A 27,904-nucleotide genomic window follows, 5' to 3' on the forward strand; every position below is an offset into this window, starting at 1 on the left:
GCAAAACGAGTAGAAAAGAAGATCTGTGTGCGGATGTGAGCCTGTTCTGTGTTTCTCCTTGCAAAGGAAAAATTAGGACTGTATACAGTGTGAAGCCTCTAAATTGCATCTTTCAGTTGTCAGGCTTTTAGGCTGATAATGGCCTAATGGTTTGTCCCTAAGACACTCACCCCTGACCATCCAAATGGCAGGAACTGCCCCTCAGCCCAGTTTTCTCCATTGACGTAGAAGAGCCCAGCGATCATCATGAAGATCCACACAGCCAGGTTAATCACATTAAGGACATTGTTAAATCCCACAGAGTTCTTCACCCCCAAAGCAACTATGATGGTGACAATGACAGCAATGACCAAAGCTAGCAGATCTGGGTATGATTCTTCTCCTTTACCTGTGAAAAGAAAAATTATCTGTGAGTTTTAACCCAGGCAGTGGAGGGAAAGAATGTCCAAGAAAGGAACTTACAGAAAACTGCCAATTTATCTTTAAGATGCTCAGGTAAGGACCCATATTTCAGGGGCAGAACATATGATTTGCATGCTTAAGATCCAAGGGTTGCCCTCTCCAGTTAAAATGACCTCAGACATTAGAGTAAGACTTCCATCCTGAGACCTTGGAGAGTTTCTGTTGTCCAGATAAAGTGGACACCAAAGTATCTGTTGTCCAGATAAAGAGGACACCATCTTGTATGGTGAGGAAGAAACACCCTGTTTGAAACCCTGGAAAACCACTGCCAGTCAGTATAGACCAGGGATTCTCAACGTTGGGTCCCCAGATGTTATTGGACTTCAACTCCCATAATCCCCAGCCCTTGGTTGGGGATTATGGGAGTTGAAGTCCAATAACATCTGGGGACCCAATGTTGAGAATCCCTGGTATAGACAATACTGACCAAGATATACATTCATTGGTATGTGGGAAATGTCCAAGGAAAGGCAGGTGTTTTCTTCTAAGGACTATCCTGTTCTAGGCTGAACCAGAGTCTCCACCAAAGGAGGGAACTGGACAGCTTCAAAAGGAAAGAGCTCAGGAGCTCAGCTAGCTTTGAGCAGGAACCCAAAAGAGCTCAGTTAGCAACAAAGCAGGGATGTTATTCCAGCAGTATGCTCAGAGCAGTATGCCAATTTTTATGGTTGCTGCCCAGGCAGAGTGAATTGACCCTGCTTCTTCCCTAGGGAAGGTTCTGTTGCTTAAAGGGGCCTTGCTCAATTTTATAAGCACTGGTTCTGGTAGTACTGGGGGGCCTCTTGTAGGGTTGGCAGGTCTTTAGGGGACTCCTCTGAGTCTGAAGATGAAGACACAGCTGTACCCACAGGTTGTGGGGAAGGTACTGGCTTCGGTTCTCCTGATGTGGGGGCTTCTGGCGGTGTGGAGTTGCCCGGGGTCTAAGTTGTAGGGTATTCCCTGTCTTGTCTTCTGAACTATCCACCTCATTCCCCAAGTGGAGGGTCCTGGGTCCAGGGTCATTATGTGTCTATAGTTACTGCAAGAAGCTAGCCTTAAACTAACATGTGCTGATCCTGTACTGATCATTCTCACGCACAAGGGCCAGTTGAGGATCAGCATGTGCTGAAGTACCCTAGGAACTGGGAGTGTTGAAATAATGCACACAGTCCTTGAAATTAGAGTTACCTGGGCATACTCTGATTTCTAATTACAGTTTAGTTGCCTTTCAAAGCCTAATAGTCATAAGTTGTTAGGCTACACAATATCCAGGCAAGTTCTCACCCAGCCCATTTAAAGTTCCAATGCTGTCAATCATCCAGCGACTGATGGTGTGATTGGCCAGGGAGTCAAACATGCTGCTCAAAGCACTGGCGCCTGCTGCTGTGCCAATCAGGTATTCGAGGATTAGGTTCCATCCAATGAAAAATGCCACAAACTCTCCCACTGTGACATAGCTGTAGGTGTAGGCGGAGCCAGTGGTCTTGGGAACTCGCACTCCAAACTCAGCATAGCAAACCCCTGGGAAAATGCAAGAGATGTATGTGCACATAAGCCAAATGTGGGTGAAATTCAAAGGAACAAGTTGGAGCCATAACACATTTTGTTGAACTCTGGAAGCTAGTGAAACACCAAGTTCATATAGGTAAAATTTACCTTTGGATTTTCAATGCAAAATCTTAATCCTGATTTATAACCAGGTTAGGATTAAAAATGTATAATGGCACTTGTCCGCATTCTTCCCTCCCTCCCTGGTTTTTCCATTGATGGTTTAGATTGTAAGCTCCTTGCGAACAGGGACCTGACTACATTGCCTATGGAACTCTGTAAATTGCCATGCACAGTTATAGTACAATATGAATAAATAATAGTGATAAATTACTAATAGTAACAATGAAGGTGGCCAAGTGGATTTTCAACTGGAGTACTGCATTCACAGGTTTCACTGAGGAAAGCTGGTCTAAGGAAGGAGAGCTGGTTTTGTTGTAGCAAGCATGAATTTCCCCCTTTGCTAAGCAGGGTCTGCCCTCATTTGCATGTGGATGGGTGAGTAAATGTCATACAGAGACATATGTTAAATAAAATTAAATAAATACATGTGACCATTGTCTAAGATATTTCCATTAGGGAAAGGGGCCCTAGCTCAGTGGCAGAGCATCTGCTTGCATGCAGAAGGTCCCAGGTTAAATCCTTGGCATCTCCAGGTAGGGTTGGGAGAGACTCCTGCCTGAAGCCTGTAGACAATAATGAGTTAGATGGACCAATGGTCTGACTCGGTATAAGGCAGTGGTCTATGCTCTTGGGTGCTTTCCAGATTATACCCTGCAATGGGGTCACAACGAATCTCTGAAGTGTTCTTTCACACTTCCTGTGTTGTGACACCACAGTCCTTATGCTCACAGCAGGGTGCCGTTCATATTTCCAATGCCTTGTTTCAAATTTAATTGTTTCGATAGAGTGCTATGACATATATCTGGTGTAAAAAAGTTGCTGTTTTTTTGGGTTGTTAGTTTTCATGAGACTGTTCCCCCTGCCGTTTACGTTTTGAAGCGATTTGCCTGAACGGAAGCATTTTGCTGCTGTTGAATGGCTAATCTGGAAAGCGCACTGATAAGCATTTTGATCCTACCATTCAGTTGACAAAGTGCCCAGAGCAGCGTATATGAAACCATTCCCTTGATGACCTTTCCTCCTCCTCCTCCTCTTCCTGCTCAGAGGGCAGTTAGTGTGATGAGTATTAGCAAGGGCAGCCTTTTCATGAGGCGAGGTGAGGAGGTTACCTCTATTGAGGGATCAGCACCCATGATAAGAAGCCTCCCACTCCTGCCACCAGAGCAGCTCTTCAGGACCCATCTGACCCTTGCAAGCATTGCAAGGAATGCCTCTCCTGACAAAGCTTCCAAGAAACACGGGGCGTGAAGAAGAGGCAGCTGGCTAGGGGCGGAGCCATCATTCAGTGAACGGGTTCAAAGAATCCAGGCCACCACCAATCAGGGGTCATGAGTGCGGCCCCAGACATGCCCCTCGTGTCCCCGTTTGGAACCGAAATCAGCCCACGCTGAGTTGGCAGCATGGCCAGAGTGACTCTCCCTGCCTTAAAGGCAGGGAGAGCCACTCCAGGTCTCACTGCCAAAACAGTGGGGCTGATCGATCTCCCTCCCAAATGGGGCCACGAGGCCCCGTTTAAGAGGGAGATCGGCGCATGCTGCATTGGCAGCGTGGCTGGCACGGGTCCCCCTGCCTTTAAGGCAGGGAGAGTCACTCTGGCCCACACTGCCTAATGCAGCATGGGCCGATCTCCCTCAAACAGGGCCGTACAGCCCTGTTTGGGAGGGAGACCATGCCCCTGCGCCTGGCATCAGATGCAGGGGCATGGCTAGCCAGCCCCCAGTGTCTGATGTCAGATGCAGGTGGTGGGGCCCGGGGGCCACGGCGGCCACACACAGGCCGCCGCAAGCCTCCCTACACTCATGCTATTGCCCTCCTTCCTGCCCCAAAGTTTATTTTATTTATTTATTAAATTTATACCCCGCCCAAACATATGTCTCTTGTGACCCCTGATTGGTGGCGGCTAACAACAATTAAAACACATACAAAAGTTAAAACAATTCAACATATAACAACACATATAAAAGTTAAAACAATACAATAATTTTAAAACCATGAAATTAAACAAACAGTATTTTTTTAATTAAAAACCTGAGAAAGCTTGGGTTAAAAAGGGTTTTTTCAAATGTTTTTTAAAAATAGCCAGAGATGGGGAGGATCGTAACTCAGCAGGGAGCTCATTCCACCATCTCGGGGCAGCCGCCAAGAAGGCCCGTCTCTGTGTGACCACTAAACGAGTTGGCAGTAACTGGAGACGGACCTCCTCAGATGATGTCAATGGGTGGTGGAGTTCGTAGCGAAGAAGACGTTCTCTTAAATACCCAGGGCCTAAGCCATTTAAGGCTTTATAAGTTACAACTAGCACTTTGTATTTTGCCCAGAAACCTATCAGCAGCTAGTGTAACTCCATCACAAAAGAGAGAATCGGGGTCCATGGAATAGAAAACAAAAACAGAAAACCCGTGGACAAGGAAAAAATGAATGGAAACTAGAGAAAAATGAATATGTATTGAATAATTAAATAACCAGCTAGAAGTACACATAACAACAAACACACATATCTATAACACATATGTAACCATACATTAACATCTATCTATATTATTAATTCTCCAAGACGGGCCATGCGTGGGGACGTGGTAGAAAGGAGGCGATTGGCTGACAGAGTTTGCAAGCAGAATCACCTGATTGGGCAGTGAGGATTCTATATGCAGATAGGGAGAAGGAGCCTGTGAGAGCAGAAGCACCATGGTGATTGGGCAGTGGGGATTCCATATGCAGATAAGGAGGAGGAGCCTGTGATGGTTAAGGTCAGTTGGAATGCAACTGTTACTGGTCGGAAGATGTTCTTGATTGTAGAGAAGAGGAATCTCTCTATATAAAAGGATAGCAGGCAGGGGTCTGCCAAAAGACAGGTCGTGAGGGAGGAAAGAGCCCCTTCAGGAGAAGGAGGATACCGTTGTGTGAATTAAATAACTCAGGGAGGGAGAGAGAGAAAAAAATTAAAGGGAGGGGGAAGAAAGACTGGGGAAGAGCAAATGGAGGAGAGAGAAAGAGAAAAAGAAGGGAGGGGGAAGAGAGACAGAAGGAAGGGCAAGGGACAGGCCTGAGCCTGTCAGAACACAGCCTGAGGGGAATGAGCAGCCATGGTAGCACTAGCAGCAAGGAACGGCCCAGTCAACCACTGCTGCTGTTTGGGGCTACCGAGGCCATTGTCAGAGGGAAGTAGGCAGGCAGGCAAGGGATGGGCCTGGGCCTGTCAGCCGCCTGAGGGGAACGAGCAGCCATGGTGTTGGCAGCAGTAAGGAACGGCCTGGTCAACTACTGCTGCTGCTCCTGGGGGCAGGAGCAGGAGCGGGGCTCAGGTGAGACTGGGGAGGTATCTGGGGATAGGGGGCTGCAGCTTGGCTAATAGGTGGCAGCAATGCTGCAGCCACAACCAAGAAGGGTGAGGGGGATGGAAGCAACGGGATGGAGGAGGAGCAGGAGTGCAGCTCAGGTGAGGGTGGGGAGATCTCTGAGGTGAGGGGAGCAATCAAGTACTAATGCACAGATGCTCTCTAGAGCATGCAAGAGTTCCAGCATTGAAGTGGAGAGAGATAATGGTGGCAGCCAGGATGCAGAGGCGGAGGGCTGGCAGGCGAAGCCCCTCCGGCCAGAAGAGGTGGGTGGGTGGCAGGCAAAGCCCCGCCGACCAGGAAGAGGAGGCAGTAGCGGGGGGAAATAATGGCAGCAGCGAGGAGGTGGGCAGATGGTGGGCAAAGCCCTACCAGCTGGGAGGAGGAGGTGGGAGGTGGTGGCGGGATGGCCTGGCCCTGGCCTGCCCAATGGGGAGAGCTGTGGGTGGGAGAGCGAGCGAGCGAGCTGCGGGGGGGAGAACGAGCGAGAGAGCGGTGGGGGGAGAGCAAGCGAGCGTGCTGCGGGGGGGAGAGCAAGTGAGCTGCAGGGGGGAGAACGAGTGAGCAAAATGCGGAGGGGAGCGAGCAAGAGATCTGTGGGGGGATGCCACAGGCTCAGTGTGTAACTGCACAGATGCTCTGTGTGGGGTCAGCTAGTACGGTAATACCATATAAAATTGCAACATGCAATTGAAAAATACAAAAACAATAAGTACAGATACCCAAACGAGGTCCAAAATGTCTTCAAGTGTGAGGAATGAAGAGAACATACAAAATGAAATATAAGTTCTCAAATCCAGAAAAAGAAGCCAATATGCTCAAGGAGACGTTGCTAGTGTCTGTGGTTCAGCTCATGACTCCTTCAAACAGAAGGAGCAGGCAACATGCTCTGGAGTGGCTGATGACAACTGACGATGAAGGACAAATAACGTCAAGAAAACAACCAGACAGCCAACCCAGGATAATGGGCTGTTTCGCCAAAGGCTTCATCAGAGGCAATTAATCCAATAATAAAAACCAGAGTAGAGAAACATTCTTGTACAAATGCATTTAACCAGGCATGTTAAAGCCTCAAGGTTCGCCTGAGCATATCGTCTCCTTGAGCATATTGGCTTCTTTTTCTGGATTTGAGAACTTATCTTTCATTTTGTATGTACTCTTCATTCCTCACACTTGAAGATATTTTGTACCTCGTTTGGGTATCTGTACTTATTATTTTTGTATTTTTCAATTGCATGTTGCAATTTTATATGGTATTATGTTAATGTATGGTTACATATGTGTTATAGATATGTGTGTTTGTTGTTATGTGTACTGTAAGCTGGTTATTTAATTATTCAATAAATATTCATTTTTCTCTAGTTTCCATTCATTTTTTCCTTGTTCACGAGTGTAACTCCATCAGCAAAGGAGTAATGTGGTCTCTCTGAGATGACCCAGAGACCAACCTGGCTGCCGCACTCTGAACCAACTGAAGTTTCTGGACTATGTACAAAGGCAGCCCCACGTAGAGCACATTACAGAAGTCAAGTCTGGAGGTTACTGACATAAGTACCACAGTTTTGAGGACACTGATCTCGAGAAACGGACGCAGCTGGCATATCAGCTGGAGCTGATAGAAAGCACCCCTGGCCACCGCCTCAACCTGAGAAACCAAGGAGAGGTGTGGATCCAGGAGTACTCCCAGACTGCAGACCTGTTCCTTTTGGGGAAGTGTGAACCCATCCAGAACAGGTAGATCAAAATCGTCTCTGGAGTTCTGACCCCACACAATAAGTACCTCTGTCTTTTCTGGATTCAGTTTCAGATTATTCTCCCTCATCCAGCCCATTACTGCTTTCAGGCAGGCATTTAGGGAGGATATGCCATTTCCTGAAGAAGTTGACAAGGAGAAGTAGATCTGGGTGTCATCAGTATACTGATAACACCCAGCTCCAAATCCCCTGATGATCTCTCCCAGCAGTTTTATGTAGATGTTAAAAAGCATTGGAGAGAGTATGGAGCCTTGAGGGACACTATACTTACGCTCAGATTTCGAAGAGCAACAGTCTCCAATCGACACCATCTGGAACCTGTCCGAGAGGTAGGAGCGAAACCACTGTAAAACAGTGCCTCCCACCCCCATCCCCCTCAGACGTTCCTGAAGGATACTATGGCGGTGGAGTTCGTAGCGAAGAAGACGCTCTCTTAAATACCCAGGACCTAAGCCGTTTAGGGCTTTATAACTAGCATTTTGTATTTTGCCCGGAAACCTATCAGCAGCCAGTGTAACTCCATCAGCAAAGGAGTAATGTGGTCTCTCCGAGATGACCCAGAGACCAACCTGGCTGCCGCCTTCTGAACCAACTGAAGTAGGAAAGCATTGGTTTCAAAAGGGGGCACCATCAGAAGCACTGGACACCTCAAGCAGCCCAACCCTTTGGCCTGCACCTGAGTACGAGTATGAGTCAGATACTTAATGCTTACATGTTAAATTTGTGACAGAGGCAATCTGTCATGATACAGCCGGGGTAGGGTAGTGGACAGAATGTTTGATTTGGGTCTGGAAGACCTGGATTCAAATTCTTGCTTAGCCGTGAAGCATACTGGACAATATGGGAAGTTCTACACATTAGTAAATACACTGGTGTTTCCTGCAGCAAACATATAAAGTAGGTATAAAGTACATTTGCCTTTAAACATGTTTTGGAACCTGGTCCAGTCAAGATTCCTAGATATGTAAATCAGGCAGTTCAAGGGGTGTGTGTGTGTGTGTGTGTGTGTGTGAAGTATCCACAATTTATATGCTTCCTGATAGAAATACCAAAGTATCCTGCAGTACTTGTAATGCATGCAGCTACCCCATCGCTCAGCCTAACTTACTTAACAGGGTTCTTGTGAGGATAAAATGGGATAACTCCATGACTGCTTTCCTGAACTTCTTGGAGGAAGAGTAAGGGATACAAATGTTAATAGATAAATGCACCTTGCTCATCTTCACATTATTTTTTTCTGTAAAGATATATGGTTCACATCTCTTACAGCCAGCTGAAAGGTATCCATTGATTTTTGTGAGCTCTATAGAAGTATCTACCCAAAACTCAAGCATAAATCCAGTCAAATGGCCATCTGGATCTCTGAGTTTGCCTGTAATGGTATATTCCTCATAAAATATTTGTTATAATTAAGATATGTGTTGAGAGAGGTTGTAGTCCTCATATTTTAACTTCAAAAGGTGCCTTCCTCATTTCATTACTATTGCTACTTCAAAGAATGTTTATATACTGCTTTTCAGCAAAAGTTCTCAAAGCAGTTAATGTAGATTAATACATTCATAAAATAAAATAAAATAGTTCCCTGTCCCCAAAGGGAACACCAGCAACAACCACTGGAGGGGGTGGGCTGTGTTGGGGCTGATTAGGGACAGATGCTCTGCCCCTGCTTAATATAAAGAGAATCACCATTTTAAAAAGGTGCCTCTTTGTTTAGTTAGTGGGGTATCTAGACTGGGACTAGGTCTTGCAGTACTTGGCAAAAGCTTGGTTTTATTTTATCTGGTAGACGCAAGTATTCTTTGTTGCAAAGCAGTATATAAATATTCTCAGTAATAATGATGGTGATGGTCCCCTTTTTACTTATCCAATTAGGTATGAGCTGCTCATGTAGGCTTCAAGGACTCTCTCTGTGCTGAAAGTTTGTTATAAAGTACTCTCAACCTAAGGTGATATTTTGTTCAAAACATTTAAAGGAAAAGTGTGCCATCAAGTTTAATTCGACCCCACCAAGCCCTGTGGTTTTCTTTTGGTAGAATTCAGGAGGGGTTTGCAATTGCCTCCTCCCGCACAGTATGAGATGATGCCTTTCAGCATCTTCCTATATCGCTGCTGCCTGATAGAGGTCTGGGAAACATACCAGCAGGGATTTGAACTGGCAGCCTTCTGCTTGTTAGTCAAGCATTTTCCCACTGCGCCACTTAAGGTGACTCAAAACATTTACAGACCCACATATGGATTCTCAAGGGGCAGCCAGCCACGGTAACAAGTTACGGTTTTACATAGCATTTAACTTTATGTACAATAGTATCCAGGAGAAGCATTTTCAGACGGTAAAACTCAAGGCTACAAGATTGCCCCAAACTATCCTTGATTCTTCTGCAAATGGTTACAACCTTTGGCTTTTAACACTCAAACAGCGACTTGAAAAGCACTGATAAAATCCATCCTTTCCAAGGAGCCCCGCTCTGTCTGGATAGTGGAAGGGTTGTTACTGATTCAAAGCCGCTCTTCCTTCTCAGTTCTGATAGACAGACTGTTATCAGCATCACTTAGCTCAATGACAGCAACACCAGCCCAGCTGCCGATACCCTGTAATTGAAAAGTGCGCTCGGTGCACTCCTGCCCATGCTGTTCCATTCGAGACATTTATAAACAGGTACGATGGAGCAATTTCTAGCCAGTTCTATGCAGAGGCACTACGTCGGCTTAGCATCTGCTGATGATTTGCTTGAATTCCTAGTCCAGTTAATTCCCAAATGGTGTGCTGCAGCACACCAGCATGACGCGAGATAACTGGTCATCTGCCACAAAAAATAAATGAAAGGATTCAGGGCTCCTGTGAGTCCACAAGACCCCACTAACAGAAGAAGCTGTCAGCTGCATGTCTGCAGGGTTCATTACTCCAGTCTTGACTGCTTTAAGTCAGCCTCCGTGGAACCGGGGGGTGGGGGGAGATAATTTGGTCATGTCCCTGCAAAAGGTATACAAAAGGTATAACCCCTGATAACTGGGCAAAGAGGCACCTTTTTAACGTGGTGATGCCCTTTATTTAGCAGGGGGATAGTAAATGGCCCTATCCAGCCCCAGTACAGGACCCCTCCAGTGACGGTTGCTGGTGTCTACCTTATATTGCTTTGTAGATTGCGAGCCCTTCAGGGACAGGGATCCATCTTATTTATTATTATTTATGTAAACCGTTTTGGAAACTTTTTTGTTGAAAAGCGGTATATAAATATTTGTTGTTGTTCTTGTTTTCCTTCACTCCCAGTGCCCCAAACATAGCAGAATTGTAAGAGGTTTGTAAGAGGTTGCCTGGTGCACCCTTGCATGAGTTCTTGCTCAAGACTAGCTTGCTTCTAGTCAGATGTTCAGATGTCTCTTCCCCCTGACCCCCCCTCTCGCACACACACACACACTGTGCTCCACTGAGAAAAAGTAACTGTTATAAGATAAAACTTTTGGGCGTATGAAATGCCCAGTTTTAATCTGGAACAAAAAACATACTGCATCTATCAGAGGATTGGGAAACACTCTTCTAGTCAGCCAGCCATCTCTCTACCATTTAGAGTGTCCTATCAAGATGTTATGAAACAAATTTAATATCTGGTTAAAACAGGGGAGAAATGTGACAGATGGTAAGCTAGAATCCACATCTGCTGAAATCCAGACCTTCCCACAGGCAACCAAGGTCTTCTACTGATTTCAATGTTCAGGAATAACGAAGTTCAGGTTTCAGCTTTTCTGAGGGCTGATGCTTTGTTTTTAACTTGCTTTTGATTGTATGATTTATTCTGTGTTTTTGATAGTGAGCCCGGCAGCCCAATAAATGACCTTGTTGTAGTTCAGGCGGCTGGGCTCACTATCAAAAACACAGATCAAAAAATGCTGGAAAACTACAAATTTCAGTATGCTGGGGCTCATGAAATACCCAAATACTATGTGGAGGTGTACTTGGAAAACTAGACGTGCCTGTCTAATTCTCTACTACGCATTGTAGCATCACTATTACATAAGTTTTAAAAATAAATGGAGAATTTGACTTTTCCCAGATACTCTGAAAATAATTAAAGGATATGCAGAGTAAACTGTGTCACTGCTTGGAATATATTCTAGTCTTTCAGAAAGACAGTTAAAATGAGAGAAAGAGAGCAAGAAACTCCCAGTAGGCCTTAATACTAAGGATTTCACACTGATTCAAAGACAAACTCACCATTAATAGCCATATTAGCAAGACATCACATTTAACTCACTTATCACAAGAAGCAAAGTAAGAGCAAATGAATACAATCCTAGCTCATAAGTGTCAGCTCAGTATTCACAAGCCCTGATTCTCTGTGCATAGTGCCAATCTGAATATGTGTACAGTATCTTATATTATATTAATTAAAAAATTTTTTTTAACCTGTAGCCCCTTTGGGGGGGCTTCCTAAAGTCTGGGGGGGTTTGCAAAGGTTCCCCCTCACCCCGCTGGCCTCTAGGGCCTCACAGGTACCATTTGAGCATGTGCGGTGGCCAATTTAAAAAATAACTTTTTTTTAAAGGCCACTGAAAACAAAATGGCCACCGCGCATGCTCAAATGGCCTCTGCAAGGCCTGGCATGACCTAGGGCCTCACAGAGGCCATTTGAGCATGCACGGTGGCCATTTTGTTTTCGGCAGCCATTTAAAATTTTTTTTTTAATTTTACAAAATGGCACCCCCTTCAAGTGGCACCCGGGGCACGTGCCCTGCCTGCCCCACCCTAGATATGCCCCTGCCAGGTGGGTGCGCAGCTGGGGGAGTCAGTCATGTGACTTGCCTCTGAGGGGCCCCCCAAGGCAAGGGGCCCCCAGACAACTGTCTCCCCTTGCCCTGTTATAGTTACGCCCCTGACCCTAGCCCAATTCAGACATTATGCTGTACGGGTGTACGGATGTCTGTATACTCATACACGTGTTTGTGTGAATGACTATACCTGTGTTCATTTTAAAAGTGAACCTGGATACAGGCCCTTCAAATGCATGGTAGTTAGGAAGTGTACTTCTGTGTTCAGCATAACATGTGAATGACTGTTCTTGTGTACAGATCTGTTGTACCTGTGTACACTGTAAACTTGTTGAACATAAGATTATTTATTATTTATTTATTTAAAATATTTATACCCCACCCCTCCAGTGCACTACTGCTTCGGGCAGCTCACAACAATAAGACAGACACAGATACAATAAAAGTAATAACATTAACTGAATTTTTTAAAAAGTCAGATTAAAAACCACAATTATTAGGTTCAAATTAAAACTGAAAATTATAAAAACATAATATGTGTATGGGCCTCTTTGGGGGGACATATTTTGGGGTGGCACAGAGGGCTTTCTGGGGACAGGGAGGGCGTGAAAAATTGCCGCTTTCATATAGCATACATTTGCGTATGTAATCATGATATACAGTAATCTTTGATCTGTTTTTTGTTTTTCTGGCTCTGGAATATTTGAAGATTTGATGACCTTCAATCTTTCAATAGGATTTTCTGTTTGAATGTCCTCCATAATGTCCCACATGTACCTGTATGATAATGCAAACTTCTTTCTTCTTTCTATTTTTAAATAAAAAATTCTTATATGAAATATTTTTTTTAATTGCCACTTTCTTGCTGCAGTTAACTGAGAAGTTCTGTTTGATTGCTCCCTGGCTTTACTGGTGTATCCCTGCTCTGTATGTCAGCTGCGTTCTTTCTTAGATCTTCCGTTTTTTCAAAAAGTAGCCGTGAGACACCCCCCTCCCTTTGAATCAGGACGATAGTATGGAGTGAGGGGTTAACCCATCCTCTTGTGCACTTTCCCCAATAAAAATCTCTTTCCCCTAACCTCAGGGAAGAGAGCTGACCTTGCAGGACTGAGCATGAAATGTCCCCTTTGCTAAGCAGGGTCTACCCCAGTTTGCATTTGAATGGGTGACTATATGTGAGCGCGGTCTGCTGTAAGGTGTACTTATTAGGTGTACCCCTAATCCCCTTAGGGGATTGGGCCATGGTTCACTGGAACAGCATCTGCATGCTTGCACGCAGAAGATCCCAGATTCCCTCCCTGGCATCTTCAGGTAGGGCTGGGAAATACTCCTGCCTGAAACCTTGGAGAGCCACTGCCTGTCAGTTTCGACAGTACTGGGCTAGGTAGACCTATGGTCTGTAATGGCACAGCAGGGAAGCAACCTGCCTAGGAAACAGGAGGCTGTTGTTTCGAATCCCTGCTGGTGTGTTCCCCAGAATATGGGAAACACCTATATCGGGCAGCAGTGATACAGGAAGGTGCTGAAAGGCATCATCTCATACTGCACGGGAGATGGCAATGGTAAACCCCTCCTGTATTCTACCAAAGAAAACCACAGGGCTCTGTGGTCACCAGGAGCCAACACTGACTCCACAGCACAATAGTTCCTTTTTTCCTATGTTCCTGAGTTCCTTCTGTTTACTCTTGGAGATAAGCTTCTATTGCTGCCAAGGGCAGCCTCTCTCTTGGGACAGCTTCAGGAGGTGCAATATTTGCTGAGACTGCAGTGCAGGATAAAGGGGTTTCGCCTGCCTTCTCCCCATGCGGCATTCCTAATTCCTAATGTGTGATTGTACCCACAACACAGCTGCATTGGTTTTTTTTTTTAAAGGAAAGATTGAACTACAATCAGAGGTACACTTAGGTAATTTTGGAGCCTGGACCTAAAGGAGGCACCCCTGCTGCAAGTTAAGCATCATTTTGTCACATGTAGGTGCTTGAGGGCACAAACCACACCACCCTGGACAGACTAAAGAGGATTTGGGGGACTCCCAGGGGAGGTGGAGGCCCTGGACTTCGGCCCCGAAGTCCAGGAGTAAGAGCGCCTCTGACTGCAATGACACATTTAAGGTCGTTCAGATGACCACACTGGGGAGGCTGGCAGGGAGGCAGGCTCCTACCTGGATCCCCGCACATTTGCCCTTCCCCTGAAAGCTCAGCCGCTCATGAGCAGCACTGTGGTGAGCAGCAGAGCAGAAGCCAGAAGAGCAAGTCCTCCAGCATCCCACAATGCACTGCACCAGGAGCCTGGTGCATTGGTGCATTTCCCTGCTGCCAGCCACTTGTCCACACAACCAGGGAGTGGGGTGGGAGGGCACGCTCATACCCCTCTACCTCACTTTTAGCCCAGGTAAAAAACTCGGGCCACCCCAATGCAGAGTGCAAGGATCAGAACCAATCCCAGCACTCTAAACAACCAGCCTTACCCGGCTAGGGCTAGTCATGTGGTCCTAGGACCGTAGGGGGGTGTGTGCATTGCAAGTGCAAATGCTTTTTAAAACACTGCTTCTGAATTTGCACACAGTCTGATATCAGGCAAAGGTGATTCAACTGTCGTTCTTTCATGTTATCCCTGTTTTAGTGACAAGGCCACTGAATGTGCTAAAGCCTGCAGACACAGAAGCAGGCTGTCGATATTAAATGCTCTTTTTGTTGGAGGACTTGTATATTTCATGCATTTTTTAATGTGTCTGGAACAAAAGCTTTTAAAGGGATATTTGAGACTTTTCTTTCTGCCATTCTGTCCAGGGACTAGGAGGAATGAAAAAACAACAACAACCTCAAAACAACCACCCACCCACCAATCATGAACTTGCATATAAAGTCATTATACAAAGCTGATTAAAAATGCATACAAGCTGCAAACGCAAGACACTGGCTGATAAGTGCATGCCTGAAAGATTTATGAAACAGATGCCTTGATGAAGGCAGGTATTCTGTTCCAGGCTTTGACTTGAAAAATCATATTGAAGTTGGCTGCTAGCTGTAGCCAATAGGCAGGCAAGGTTTAATGAAAGACTCATCTTGATGCACATAATGATAACAGACCAGAGGTATCTGATTAATACAAGGAGCCCCGAGCTTCCATAAAAATTTTCATATGAAGCATTTACATAATGCTCTGCCTTTCTTGCAGGCTTTAATTAGTATTCAGAGACGCCCATGTGCGTGCACCAAGAGCTTCTACATGCACAGGGAGGTGGGAAATTGGTGATTTCTCTTCCCAGTGGCAGCAGTTCCTTGTGTCTCTAGAGGGCTCTTCCAGAGCAGCTTTTCAGAGGCTGTGCTAGGTAGATTCCATGCATGTAGGATTCCCACATGAGGCCCTTTGGCTCTCAACCTGTGTGTTTGGTGTTTGTGTGCACTTAAACAATGGGAAAATATGCATACTGTTCCAGTGAATATGCAGAATTTGGTGAATGTCAATGCTGACAACCGCAGACAATATTTTGTGGGTGCCTGAAAAGCTGTACAGGAGGCCCTCTTTATTCGTGCGGGTTCCTTTCCTGCCAATTAGCACAGATGTGGAAACTGTGAATACAGAAACCTTAACCCTATGGAAATCCACCTAATGGCACAGCGAGGAAATGACTTGATTAGCAAGCCAGAGGTTGCCGTTTCAAATCCCCACTGGTATGTTTCCCAGACAGTGGGAAACACCTATATCAGGCAGTGGCGATATAGGAAGATGCTGAAAGGCATCATCTCATACTGTGTGGGAGATGGCAATGGTAAACCCCTCCTGTATTCTACCAAAGACAACCACAGAGCTGTCTTAAAGCTAAAGTATGCTGTCAAGTCGATTTTGACTCTTGGCACCCACAGAGCACTGTGGTTTTCTTTTGGTAGAATACAGGAGGGGCTTACCATTGCCTCCTCCCATGCAGTATGAGATGATGTCTTTCAGTATCTTCCTATATCGCTGCTGTCCAATATAGTACCAGAGGGGATTCGAACCGGCAACTTTCTGCTTGTTAGTCAAGTAATTTTACTAGGGGTGTGCATGGAACCAGCTGGCCTGGTTCGGATCAAGTCCAGGCTGGACTTGAACCTGACCAGCCAAGTTCGGTCTGGCCCCCATTGAACCTCCCTGCCACCCGCAGTCCGGTCTGGTCTGGGGGAATTAGTGAATTTTTTTAAAAAAATTAAAAATAAAGTTAAAATACCTCTAGCCCCTTGGGGGGGCTTCCTGTAGGCCGCGGGGTGGGGTGGGGGTCCGTGAAGGTTCCTCCTCCCCCTGCCGGCCTCTTAAATCACCACCGCGGCCCAGGAAAATGCTCCATTTCAGCCCATTCTGGCCCCAGAAGTTATTTCTGGCCACTCAGGAACCATGGATAGGCAAAAATTGCCTATATTTCCTGCTGTGAATAAAGAAACTGGGTCTCTAAGACCCATCTGTGGACACACGAAACTGCAATCCCTGAAACCGAGGATAATGAAGGTCTCCTCTATTTCAGACATTTACAAGTGAATGCTGGCAATAATACACACATGAACTGTTAACATTCATCAGTGTATCTCATGTATTTTTGGGCAATCACAAAATTCACCAGGGATTGTCGACCTCGACATGTGAGGGTTGACATTCAACAGATTTTAGACACTCATTGTAATAAATACCCAGTACCCATGTTATTAACTGAATTTCACTTTCCTTTCCTCTCCATAGCTATCTATCTATTTATCATGAGAGTGCATCAGTATAATCTTCGGGAGAGGAGTTCAAATCCCAGCTCACTTATAAGATTCAGTTGGTGGCTCTTTGAAAACCAGTCTCTGAAAGCTTCCCATGTTTAAAATGAAAGTGACGAGTTATTTTCTCTCATGAGCTGTAAGGTAAGGGCATAATTAAGAAGCACACAGAATTGGGTGTTCTCTGTGTCAGCATGTGTTATTTCTTTGCTTCCAAGTTTCATAAGTTGTGTTTGTTAATGGCCTTCATGGTTGGTGGTTACTAGCTGCTGGTATTTGTCATTGTCCTGTACCTGATTGGATAGCAGCTGGGGAAAAAAGGTTTTGCAGTCTGAATTTAGCCAGTGAAGGAGCTACAAAAATTTAGCCCATGAAGGAGCTACAAAAATTTTGAATTTTGCCAGCTGGCTGTCAAGAAGCACACTTGGGGAGTTGCAAGGGTACAGTTTTGCTTGGGGAACTGAAGCTGCTTTAAAGCCAAAGCAATCAGAAGCCAGACTGCAATCTCTGAGTAGATTTCTGAGTGATTTGCAGTAGATCAGCAAGGGTTTCTTACTCCCAATTGCTTAACAAATACTCTAATCATTTCCTGCCCCCCTAAATTAAACTGCTGAACCAGTGAATGTCTGGGCGGGGGGCGGGGGGAAGTAGGGATGGATTTTTGTGTGAAAATTACTTGAGCTCCATTTTAGTATAGAAAACACATGCCTGAGCACTAGGCATCTGCCATCTATCGAGTCAGACCACTGGTCCATCTAGCTCAGTATTGTCTACACAGACTGGCAGCGGCTTCTCCAAGGTTGCAGGCAGCAGTCTCTCTCAGCCCTGACTGGAGATGCAACCAGGGAGGGAACTTGGATCTTTCTTCACGCAAGCATGCAGGTGCTCTTCCCAGAGCGGCCACATCCTCTGGGATGAGTTTGTGCTTAGATCAGGGTTTGGCAACCTCTCAGAGGCAGTGTGCCAAGGCTTCAGGGGTGGCTCAAGGCCAGGAGCTGCTTGAAACAAATTGGCATCCCCACCTTGCTAGTCCTACTCCGACCTCTGAGTCAGCCAGGCTGTGATGTTGCCATCCACCCCCACTGCCACAAAAACCACCAGCTGCTCCCCCATCAAGCTGGGGGCCATCTCTGCTCTTCCAGGTGGCATTCAGCATTGTTCTCCAGCCATACATTGCTGATCTATAGCTTAGATGCACCTTGTTCCTTAATTAATTTAAGTGCATGTCTCTCCCCCGAGCCATTGTTTTGCACCGGGCTCTGACTGGTGAACCTGAGGATTCTGGTAAACAACAATGTAGAGTCCATCAGCCCAGCCCTTCTTTAAAAGTTAGCGCTATCTGTTTGAGTGCTTGCCTGCCCTTCTTCTACTGTGTGTGGTACACAGATTAGAAATACCATAAGCTGTGCTCTCTTCCCTCAAGGCAACTAACCCTGTAAAATGCTGTTCCAAAGCACCCTATTATCTGGAGAAATAGAGAGTATAAATTACTGAGATTCCTCTTACCAGGGAGTTATTCAGGCATGGCTTCATGCCACGGGTTATCAGAAGGGCGAATCTGCTTTGCAGCAGATTTGGAGCTGTTTAATTTGTGGCATTAAATGGACCATTCACATTTCCTCAGCCCCTCTCCGCATCTTTCTCTGTGTGCATTCCCACAGCTTGCTCCAGGTTTTTTCTCCCACCAATCACATCCCAGGAGGGGGCGAGAGACGCCTCCGTTCATTATCACTTTTTTTTTTTAGTTTGACAGTTTGCAGACATAGATTCCCGCTGTGCTCGGAAGTGTCCTGGGAGCGGAGAAAGGACCGGCTTTCTCCCTGAACCTCCATGCCCAAACCTGCAGGCAGAGAATGCATCACAGTAATTCAACACCCCACTATGCTGCAACTTAGCCACGAACCTTAGGATGATGCAAGTGGCACCCCTTTTGCCACCACCATCTCCTTGCCTCCAGTTTCCACCCCTGAGCCCAGTGTGGTACTGGGAAGAAGGAATCCTTGCCAAGGATGGAGTCCGTTCTCTGGTTTGCATTGAGTCCTGTCCCACCATGTCCCCTCCTCAAAGGTGGCCACTTGACGCCTCAGAGTCCCAGTTCCCTTCCCCTCCATCAACATCTGCAATTCTGCATATGTAAAGCACTCTCGCAATTGCAAATCACTCAGAGCAGACCACAGCTGTCAAACTCCCCTTCATTAGCCTTGCAAAAATGCGAGTGTTGAAAAAAACTGAATTATTGGCAATGACCACCCCACACATCAAGGGAGAAGCGGCAGGGCATACCAGAAAGTTCGGTTAAAAAAAAAAAGCTGCCACAAATAGAGGATTATTTTTTTTTTACTCTGAACATAATTTGCGCCATGGTAGAATGCACAGCAGTAATTTGGGGAAAAGAAGAATCAGGTGTGAACTGGATAGCTCACAGAGACTTGGCGGTAAATGCAGCTGATATGTGGACTCGCACCTCCATTCCGGAGGAGATGCAATCTAAAAGCCCTGTGTGTAAAAGTCCCTGGTTTAGAATGCCAATTTAAAATTTGGTCTTTTGTTTGCCTCATGGACTCAACCAAAGTAGGCAGGAACCAGAGACTGAGTTCTAAGTCAAGGTTGGGCTGAGGGATTTGTAGCAAAGGGATTTGACCCTGGAACCTGATATTTAAGGAGGATAGGAGCAAGCCTCCTTTCTATGGGCTCCTTGATGGCCACCACCCACACATGTCACTCTGCTAAACGTTTAGCTGGGCTTATCAGGGTTATAGCTAGTAGCCACCAGCCATGAAGGTTATCAAGCATACAGCTACTTATAATACTTCTAAAAACAACTTTTTAAAAAGGTATCAGAAAATGGTGCTAGAATGGGGAGAAAGGAGTTGTGCTTGTCATTAATAATTTCAGTAGTGAAGGCAATAAAAATGTTATGAAACTTACCCAAGTTATTAAAAAATGTTCTTCTTTTTCTTGGATGGAATCAAGCGCTTTTCCCTTTTTCTCTGTTAAACAACACAGTTCTAACACTTCCCTATTACCTTGTGGCCAGATGTCTCTTCCAGAAATCCAATTATTTTGCACCTAAGTCAATTTGTGTATGTGACAGGAATACAACTTCTTGCTTATCAGCCTATTCAACATTCATGCAGACAGCAAAGCCGACGCTCCAGATTTTTTAAGTGACCAGAGCTGCCAGCAAGAGGTCCTAACATGGTTCTGCAATATTTATTTCTGTTAAGGATTAGTTTTGCCCAATTTGGCATGATTGTAGGTTATTTTGTTTTTTTGTCAGGAATAAAATCAAATGTACCCATGAAACAGCTGGTTGGAAATGGATCTATGGCAATTTAATTTCTTTTCCTTGCTCCAGCCCTTCAAGACTGTAACAATAACTTCACTGGAATGATAATCTGCTTGATAATATTGTTCAGGAACAAATAAACACAGCTGAATAATTTTCATAGGGCTGGCTGTTTAAAGGAACACTGGCCCTATTTATAGCTCTTATAAAAATCTCCATTCCTTGACTCCTTGAGTAAGTGGTGCATTAGATACCCTCTTTTGGCATGAACAGTAATCCAGAAGTTATTGAGGTTGTCCACACGACCTTTGAGAGCACATGGGAGGGTGGGAGGAGGGAAGGCAAGATAGCAGCTACCTTTCCCCCAGATGATACGGCGTGGTCCTGGGGCTGCACGGCTCACGTGCTTAAACAACCAGTGTTGCTGAAAGCCACATGGTGTTCTGGAGCTTGGGGAAATGCTGCCCAGCCTCCAGAAATCCCACAATGTACCCTGTGAGCCAGGCAACCTGAGCAGACACATGGCCAGGAACTGGTGTAAGAGGGAGTGTGTGTGTGTGTGCCTTCTGACCTTAGTGAAAGCCTGGGGGGAAACCCCGGGCTACCCGGCAAGGCAGCGCTGGGACCGGCCTCGATCCCGGAACCTCTTACAAGTTAGGGTTGGGCAAGCCTGGGTAGGGCTGCTCGTGTGAACAGCCTTGTTTATGTAGATCGCTTTCACACTCTATTTTAGGATATGGGGACACTGCAATACATCCTTATTCTATCACTTTAGCACTTTGAGAGACCCCTGTGAGGCAGACTACATTGTGAGACAGCAACTTGCCCAAGGTCAGGGGTGTAGCAAGGTTGGAGTGGGCCCAGAGACAAGATTTTAAAATGCCCCCCCCCAGGTTTTGTAAATTGTGGACGATGCAAGTCATTTAATGGTACTGGAGAAAGACATGCTGTTCTGGTAGCTCCAGGTCTTAACACTCACATCAGTTTTGGACGATGAATACAACTGAAGGAAGCCCAGGCGGGTGCGCGGCTGGGGGAGTCAGTCATGTGACTTGCCTCTGGGGGGCCCCCAAGGCAGTGGGCCCCCAGACAACTGTCTCCCCTTGCCCTATTATAGTTACGCCCCTGCCCAAGGTGATTCTGAGGGCAACATGGTGGACCAGGGTCTCCCACAGAACCACACTGTCTCTCCGCAACTATCCTGTTTTCCATGTGACCTGGTCTGGCCTATCCACCTTTGTCTCAATAGGCAGCCAATAATGGAGCACAGTATGGTCAGTGGTTGAGCTTCTGTGGGACATCCACCATCTTCACCGTCTGACTGAACTAGGGTTGTCTGACAACTATCTGAAGATCCAGCCTATACTTCTCATGCTGCAGTCCTAAGCAGACTAGTTAGCAGTTACCACTGAAATACGTTCGGCTAAATTCTGAGTAAACAGAGGCCGTACTGTAAAGGTTATGAGCGAGTAGGATAGAATACAGCCATTCCTGTACAGGCCCCTTTACTAGCCTCCTTCCTTGTCTGCTGTGAGGTAAACATTGGTATCCTGCTTGTGATTATAGCAGGTGGGTGAAAAGTGTGGGTGATGGGGTCAGTGAAGAAATAGGGGGTATGCAGCAGTTGTACCTTCTTCCCCTGCCCCAGAGTCTTGACAGCACTATCTATGCTGACCCATGAAGCTAGAATTTTTTGGTACTTGTGTGGAGTGGGGCTCTCCTCACCCACGCCACAATCCTATTCTCTGATTGCATTACGTTGCTTCAAGAAAAGTGCTTCAAGCAGAGGAGGGCTGTGAGGTAAAATGGGGGAGAGGAGGATGGTTTTGTTCCCCTCACCCCATGCTCTTTTTTATGTTCAAAACCCCCTCCTCTTACCCCTCTACTGTATATGTGAACAGGGCAGGCACACAGTTGCCTTGTCACATCTCATTCAGACCTCGGGGTTGCGTTTGGGGATTGTAGTTCTCACGTTACTTTTTGACCTCTCGTCTGACAGCCCAGGAGGGCAAGGGTTTCTTGAGAAAGGTAAGATGAGAACTGATGCCCAGCGCTGTTTATATCCCAGATGCTTATGGAAATGCTGCTAAAAGGTTATGCAGAAGGTGAGACCAAGGATTTGGTTTCACGTCCTTGGTGATTTCAGAGCTTAGCTTCACTTTTGCTTTCCAAGAATGTGTTGCTGTCACAAATAACAAAACTCAGGAATGATCAAAAAGGGGGAAATGGCTGAGGAGACTATAAAAATATATCTCGATGCTAAGGAAAATGTTTTTCTTCAGGGGTATGAAAGCAAATCCAGATGAAAGAAGAAAAGGAACGATCAACATGGCAAATTTGCTATAATCTTAATATTTTTAAAATAACCCCTGTGGTGAAGACACAATATCTGCCATTCTGTATATTATTACTCCTGCTTATTGTGCAGTCATGTTGTTTGAAACCAAAGACATGGCTGAATGGAAAACTACCAAGGTCAGGATCAGCTAGTAGGCGTGACTTGTTTCTTCTCGGGGTGTGCACGGAACCGGCTGGCCAGGTTCGGTTCAAATCCGAACCAGACTCGAACCAGACCGGGCCAGTTCGGTCTGGCATCCCTTCAAACCCCACCCCCCGGTTTGGTTCAGGGAGTGTTCGTGGACCTTTTTTTTTTTTAATTTAAAAATAAAATAAATTTTTTTTTTAACCTTATCCCCTTTGGAGGAGTTGTTGCACGCAGTATGTGTGTGTGTCTGCAGAGGTTCCCCCTCGCCTAACGACCTTCCTTGACCCAGGCCATGCAGAGGCCAATTGCACAGGTGCGGTGGCCTCCAAAATGGCCACCGTGCTTGAGGGGGAAGGCCCAAATGGACCGAAAAGCTGGCGGAACAGGCCAGTTTGGGCTGCAAGGCAGGCCGGCGGTGGGAGGGGGAACCTCCGTGGAACCCCCTGCCACCTCCAACTCCCCAGAAGGGGGTAAGGTTAAAAAAAATATTTTTATGTTTATTTTTTAAATAAAATAAAAAAGGTCCATGAACCCCCGAACAATCTGGGGTTGGACCAAATGGGATGGTTCGGTTCAACCCCGAATCTCCAAACAAAACAGGTTCGGCGTTGAACCTGTCTGCACATCCCTAGGTTCTTCTTCTACAGTGCTATATAGATTCAACAAGTATGTATCTGCAACAAAATGTTGTCGTATATTTCTGCTGTTCATGTCTTGATTGAGCCTGTGGCTGAGCATGGTGAAAAACCAAAATGGAAGAGGTTTTCTCTAATGGTGGATGGTGTTAGTTTATCGTGTGACCGTAGCCTCATTCAGAAGTTATCATCAGAGGCTGCATAAAGTAAGTAAAGTGTGCCATCAAGTACATTTCGACTCCTGGTGCCCACAGAGCCCTGTGGTTTTCTTTTGATAGAGTACAGGAGGGGTTTACCATTGCCTCCTCCAGTGCAATTTGAGATGATGCCTTTCAGCATCTTCCTATATCACTGCTGCCTGATATAGTACCAGCGAGGATTCGAACTGGCAACCTTCTGCTTGTTAGTCAAGCATTTCCCCTCTGTGCCATTAGGTGGCTTTCCAGAGGCTGCATACAGACTTCGAAAATGAGGTGGAAGTCCTGCCCGGCATATCAATAACTCTGGGCAGGTCAGTCACACTTACAGCCTTCATCTGAAAAACTCTCCAGATCACGGCAGAGTCTCTTCAGATGAAGGCTGCCTGAAAGTGACTGCCCTCCTGACAGGTGACTGACCTGCCTGATAGGAGAAAGTGATTAACGAGCCAGGCTGGACTTTTGCCACATTTTTGGAGGCTGTACGCAAGTACAGCTTCTGATGATAACGTCTGAATGGGGCTTGTGCATGTGCGTGCACACATACAATGATCAGCAGGTTAAAAGATTCAGTGTGCAACTTCCCCTTCGATTCCTCGGGAGAGTTCACATAGACACTGTTGCTTTTATGTTATTGGGGGGCGGGCTAACCTCTGACACCACAAGCTTAAGTGTATCAAAGCCCTTCCTCCTCAGAAACACAAAGCTTTGAAATGGGTGGTGAGAAAACAAAGGAGGTTTAGACACCTTTCCCCTCAGAAGCAGAAGGGGTTGTGACTATCTTGAGGGAGTATTCTTTAACCTGAGAAATTTCTCGCTCTTTTTGACCTCTTGTCTTGACCTCCTTCCCCCTTGCCACTGAGTTCCATTAGCTCTGCCTACCTGCTTGTCTGCTAACTGCACTCTGAGCCCACAAACATTTCCTCCCATTGGCTTAACATTGGAACTTGGGTATTTATTTTGGTTTTTGCTCCCTTAGGTTTTTTCCTTCAGATTTCTTGAACATAAATATATCTGCAAGTCACCCTGAGTCTGCTGGTACCTCCTACTCACCTGCTATCACTCTGGTTATAGGCCCATTAGGATCAGATCCTAATGGTATGTATTTCCATCTTTTCTGGAAATACATACCAGATTCAAATCTATTTTAGATCACCAGACTCTTGGGAAATACTTCCTAATACATGTAAGTGAACAGTGCTCCACCTTTATCACATCAGTTTGTTCCAAACTGTAATGTAAGCACACGGTTTTTGATTGGCTACAAATATCACCTGACATGTTGGCTATACCTAAAATTATGAGCTGCATCCTTCCAGATGTTTTAACCAAATACACCCAGCCCTTAAGCAGAGTATGAAGGCAATAGCCCTCACACGCTGTTACAACCTTACTCACCCCTCACAATCTATTGATACTGGGTTCAGATGCAAAGCATGGTCATCATGCAATTTTTGCAGCACCATTCTGGCTGGCTCTTGCTTTCCAAGAACGCCCCCTTTCCCCCATTTGCCAGAAACGTAAGCCCTGCTCAGGCATTCTTCAGCAACCGCCCTTGTAGAAGCTTGCAGCATGCAATGTGCGTTCAGAAGTCCCATGCCTCTGCCATGTCTCTGCCACACTGATCACCCTCTCACCCACATGCTTCATGTTTAGGGCATTTGTCAGAAGAGGCAAATGCCCTAAGTGTGATCACTGGCATTCTCATGATCAACAGGCCGTGGCTTATCATGGAAATTGTAAAGAAAGAGGAAAGAGAGAATGTTTTATTTCTCTCTCATAATATTAAAACTTGGAGCAGGGAGGGATGTCATCCCAATAAAATGACTGGTAGGAGATTCAAACTCTGCATATTTAATTTATGGAAATCACTATCACAAGATGTGGTGATGTCTGTTGGTTTAGGAGGCTTTAAAAGGGGATTAGACAAATTCATGAAGGCCTGTCAATAGCTATTAGTCATAATGGTTTTACAGAGACCCTATGTGCAGAGGAAGTATGCCACTAAATAGTGTATATCCCTGAATCCAAGACTAGTGTCCTTCCCCCTCCCCCACCAAGTTCTTTGATGTTATAAATCAGATGATCATCTTAAATTCAAAGTCCTTTTCCTTTTGGGCAAATATAGGTATAACCTATATTTAACCTCTATTTTTCAAAGGGGCTCGTCTTAAATTCAGATAAATACTGTACTAGTTGCTGAAAGTAACAGCAGACAAGGGTTATTGCCTATGGGCTTCCCAAAGTTATGTGGTTAGTCACTGTGGCAAGCAGGATTCTGAACTAGATGGACCTTGAACTAGATAGACTCATCAGGCCTTTTCTTATGTTCTTATGAGTAAGACTGATTAGTTTACTTTTGTTCCTGTATGTTAAAACTTACCCCCAAACTAGTCTGGAGTATAATTTATTCACCTTGATCAGTCTCTGGCTCTGTGACAATCACCAAAATTGAAAGAGTATCTGTTTTCATCCTCTTCTACAATCATCACCTCATGGAGACCTGCACGAGGTGTCAGCATTGTGGGGCAGTTGCTGAGAGCCCAGGGTTTTTAGAAGGGCCCACTGCTGATCCCTGAGACCATCTCTGTGTGCCCACAGCCTTCATAATTGCTGGCAGAATGACTCTCTTGGAGTCCATCCATGTAGGAAAGGGCCCATGAAGGGCAGTTGGCTAGGGAGGCTCGGAAATGTAGAGTTGGCCCTGACCTCAAATCTAAGAAAAAATAATCAACACTCAACGTTAGCATTTCCTAAAAATAGAAAGAAACTGAGGCCACCTTTCCCAGGATACACTTGGATGCAGTTTTTAGAAAATTTCTTTACAAAGGCAAGATGAAGTCTTGCCAAGTTATATTATGTATTATTATCAGGTTCTTAGAAATATGGGAAACAGCTATATCGGGCAGCAGCGATATACAAAGATGCTGAAAGGCATCATCTTGTACTGCGCAGGAGGAGGCAATGGTAAACCCCTCCTGTATTCTACCAAAAGAAAACCACAGGGCTCTGTGGGTGCTAGGAGTTGAAATCAACTTGATGGCACACTTTATCTTTAACTTAGAAAACACACACACACCACACACACACACACATTTGTCATGGTTGCCTGACTCAACCTCTGAAGAGATTCCTCAATAACCAATACATGGTTTAGGTTTGTTCCACACGATAGCCTTTGGAGAGTATAGTAATGGAATCAAGACTATTCGAGCAGAATTCTACAGATAACAACTCGATCAATGCCAATGCCTTTTATTGGACCAACTAGTGTTTAACAAGCACAATTTGAATGGGCCCACCAGACTGGATCAAGTTGCTTCAAGGGCCTAATCCTTTGTTTCCCACCATTTCTGGTCTAACAAAACAACCAAGTGAAGCAACAATAAACTGCAGTTCTACTTTATTGTTTTTATAATATGACCACACATACACTGGTAGATTTTCAGGAGAATTCCAGTTTCATAAGACAGAGTAGGATTTAGCTCAGTATGCTATGGCACGCATAAGATAATAAAACTAATTGATTTTCTATTTTAGACCCTACTGCTTAGAGAAAAGTCTTTTTTAAAAAACACTCTTCCACTGGAATGTTTTATTTAATTTAGAATTAATATGTCATATTAAAGTTCTTCTGATATTTATTTGAGTTGTCTAAACCAACACCCACATCAAATTATTTTCTTTAGAACAAATATATCATATTAAGGTTATTCTGATATCTGAGTTGTTCAACCAACACCCACATCAAATCCAAGGCATCAATAACAGCCCTAGCAACACAACACAAAAGGCTTCTTTCAACAGATACCATTGGACATAGTGTCTGCTTGCTGTCATTGAACTGTAAATGACAAATGCTAGAAGTGAACAGGCTCACATGGAAAGCACAGACCAATTTGTATCCTTGGCCTAGGTCTTCCCATCCATCGTGATCCTCTGCAACTCGAACTGTGGTTTGCATATTATTTAGTTGCTGGATACCTAATCAGAAGAGCCCTTTTGACTGCACAAAAGTCCATCTAGTCTAGCATTCTGTTTCCCAGAGGCTTCTTGAAAGTTTACAACAAGAGTATCAATCAATCACTTTTATTACAGTCACTGGCCAGGAAAATATATACAGAATAAGGTATATACATAAAAAAGGAAAATATATAAAATAATGATAGTAAAATACTCTATAATAATACTAACCAGACTTTTGTAAAAAGCCATTTTACTTAAGGTCTACTCACATGCTAATCAGTGTTATCATTCAAAATACTATCATGTAATCATTTTTTAGAAACCATCTTCTGGAGAATTCTACCAGCTATCGGGCAAAACTTGGCCACTTTATATGAAGTCTCAGCACCCTGATCTGAAAGAAGGTAACATATATGTATTTCATCCAGCTGACCACAAGCAGGGTATAAATGTTAACAGTCTTCCTCTGCTGTTTATTCCTAGCATCTGGGTCCAGAAAGAACATGGACATTCCACTGAGGCTATAATGGTTAATAGTTGTTGATAATCTGCAGCATCATGCAAACTTCCTTTCTGTCTTCAAGATGTTACCAGTGCAGAAGGGAGAAGAAGAGTTGTCATTGACCCACAGAGA

The 27,904-nt window shown here is 45.1% G+C and overlaps 1 protein-coding gene and 1 long non-coding RNA gene across 4 annotated transcripts in view; one reads left to right on the top strand and one right to left on the bottom strand.

Moving 5' to 3' along the window:
- SLC7A14 (solute carrier family 7 member 14) overlaps nt 1-27,904 on the bottom strand; it is a 97,136-nt gene that overhangs the window by 32,654 nt on the left and 36,578 nt on the right. The window contains exons 3-4 of one of the 2 annotated variants that reach the window (XM_053308443.1): nt 1,726-1,962; nt 171-388 (exon numbers count right to left, since the gene is read on the bottom strand). In XM_053308443.1, the coding sequence (XP_053164418.1) occupies nt 171-388; nt 1,726-1,962 (455 nt within the window). The remainder of the gene's footprint in view (nt 1-170; nt 389-1,725; nt 1,963-27,904) is intronic. The other variant, XM_053308444.1, reaches the window with a different exon arrangement.
- Nucleotides 6-27,610, top strand: LOC128350324 (uncharacterized). 2 transcript variants are annotated; one of them, XR_008319259.1, is made up of 4 exons: nt 6-495; nt 2,381-2,487; nt 16,676-16,842; nt 27,590-27,610. It is a non-coding gene; the product is annotated as an uncharacterized LOC128350324 (long non-coding RNA). The 2 variants fall into 2 exon arrangements; XR_008319258.1 differs by lacking the exon at nt 27,590-27,610 and adding an exon at nt 19,705-19,986.

The sequence above is a fragment of the Hemicordylus capensis genome, chromosome 3 (assembly GCF_027244095.1).
Source record: "Hemicordylus capensis ecotype Gifberg chromosome 3, rHemCap1.1.pri, whole genome shotgun sequence".
In the NCBI taxonomy this organism is placed as follows: Eukaryota; Metazoa; Chordata; class Lepidosauria; order Squamata; family Cordylidae; genus Hemicordylus; species Hemicordylus capensis.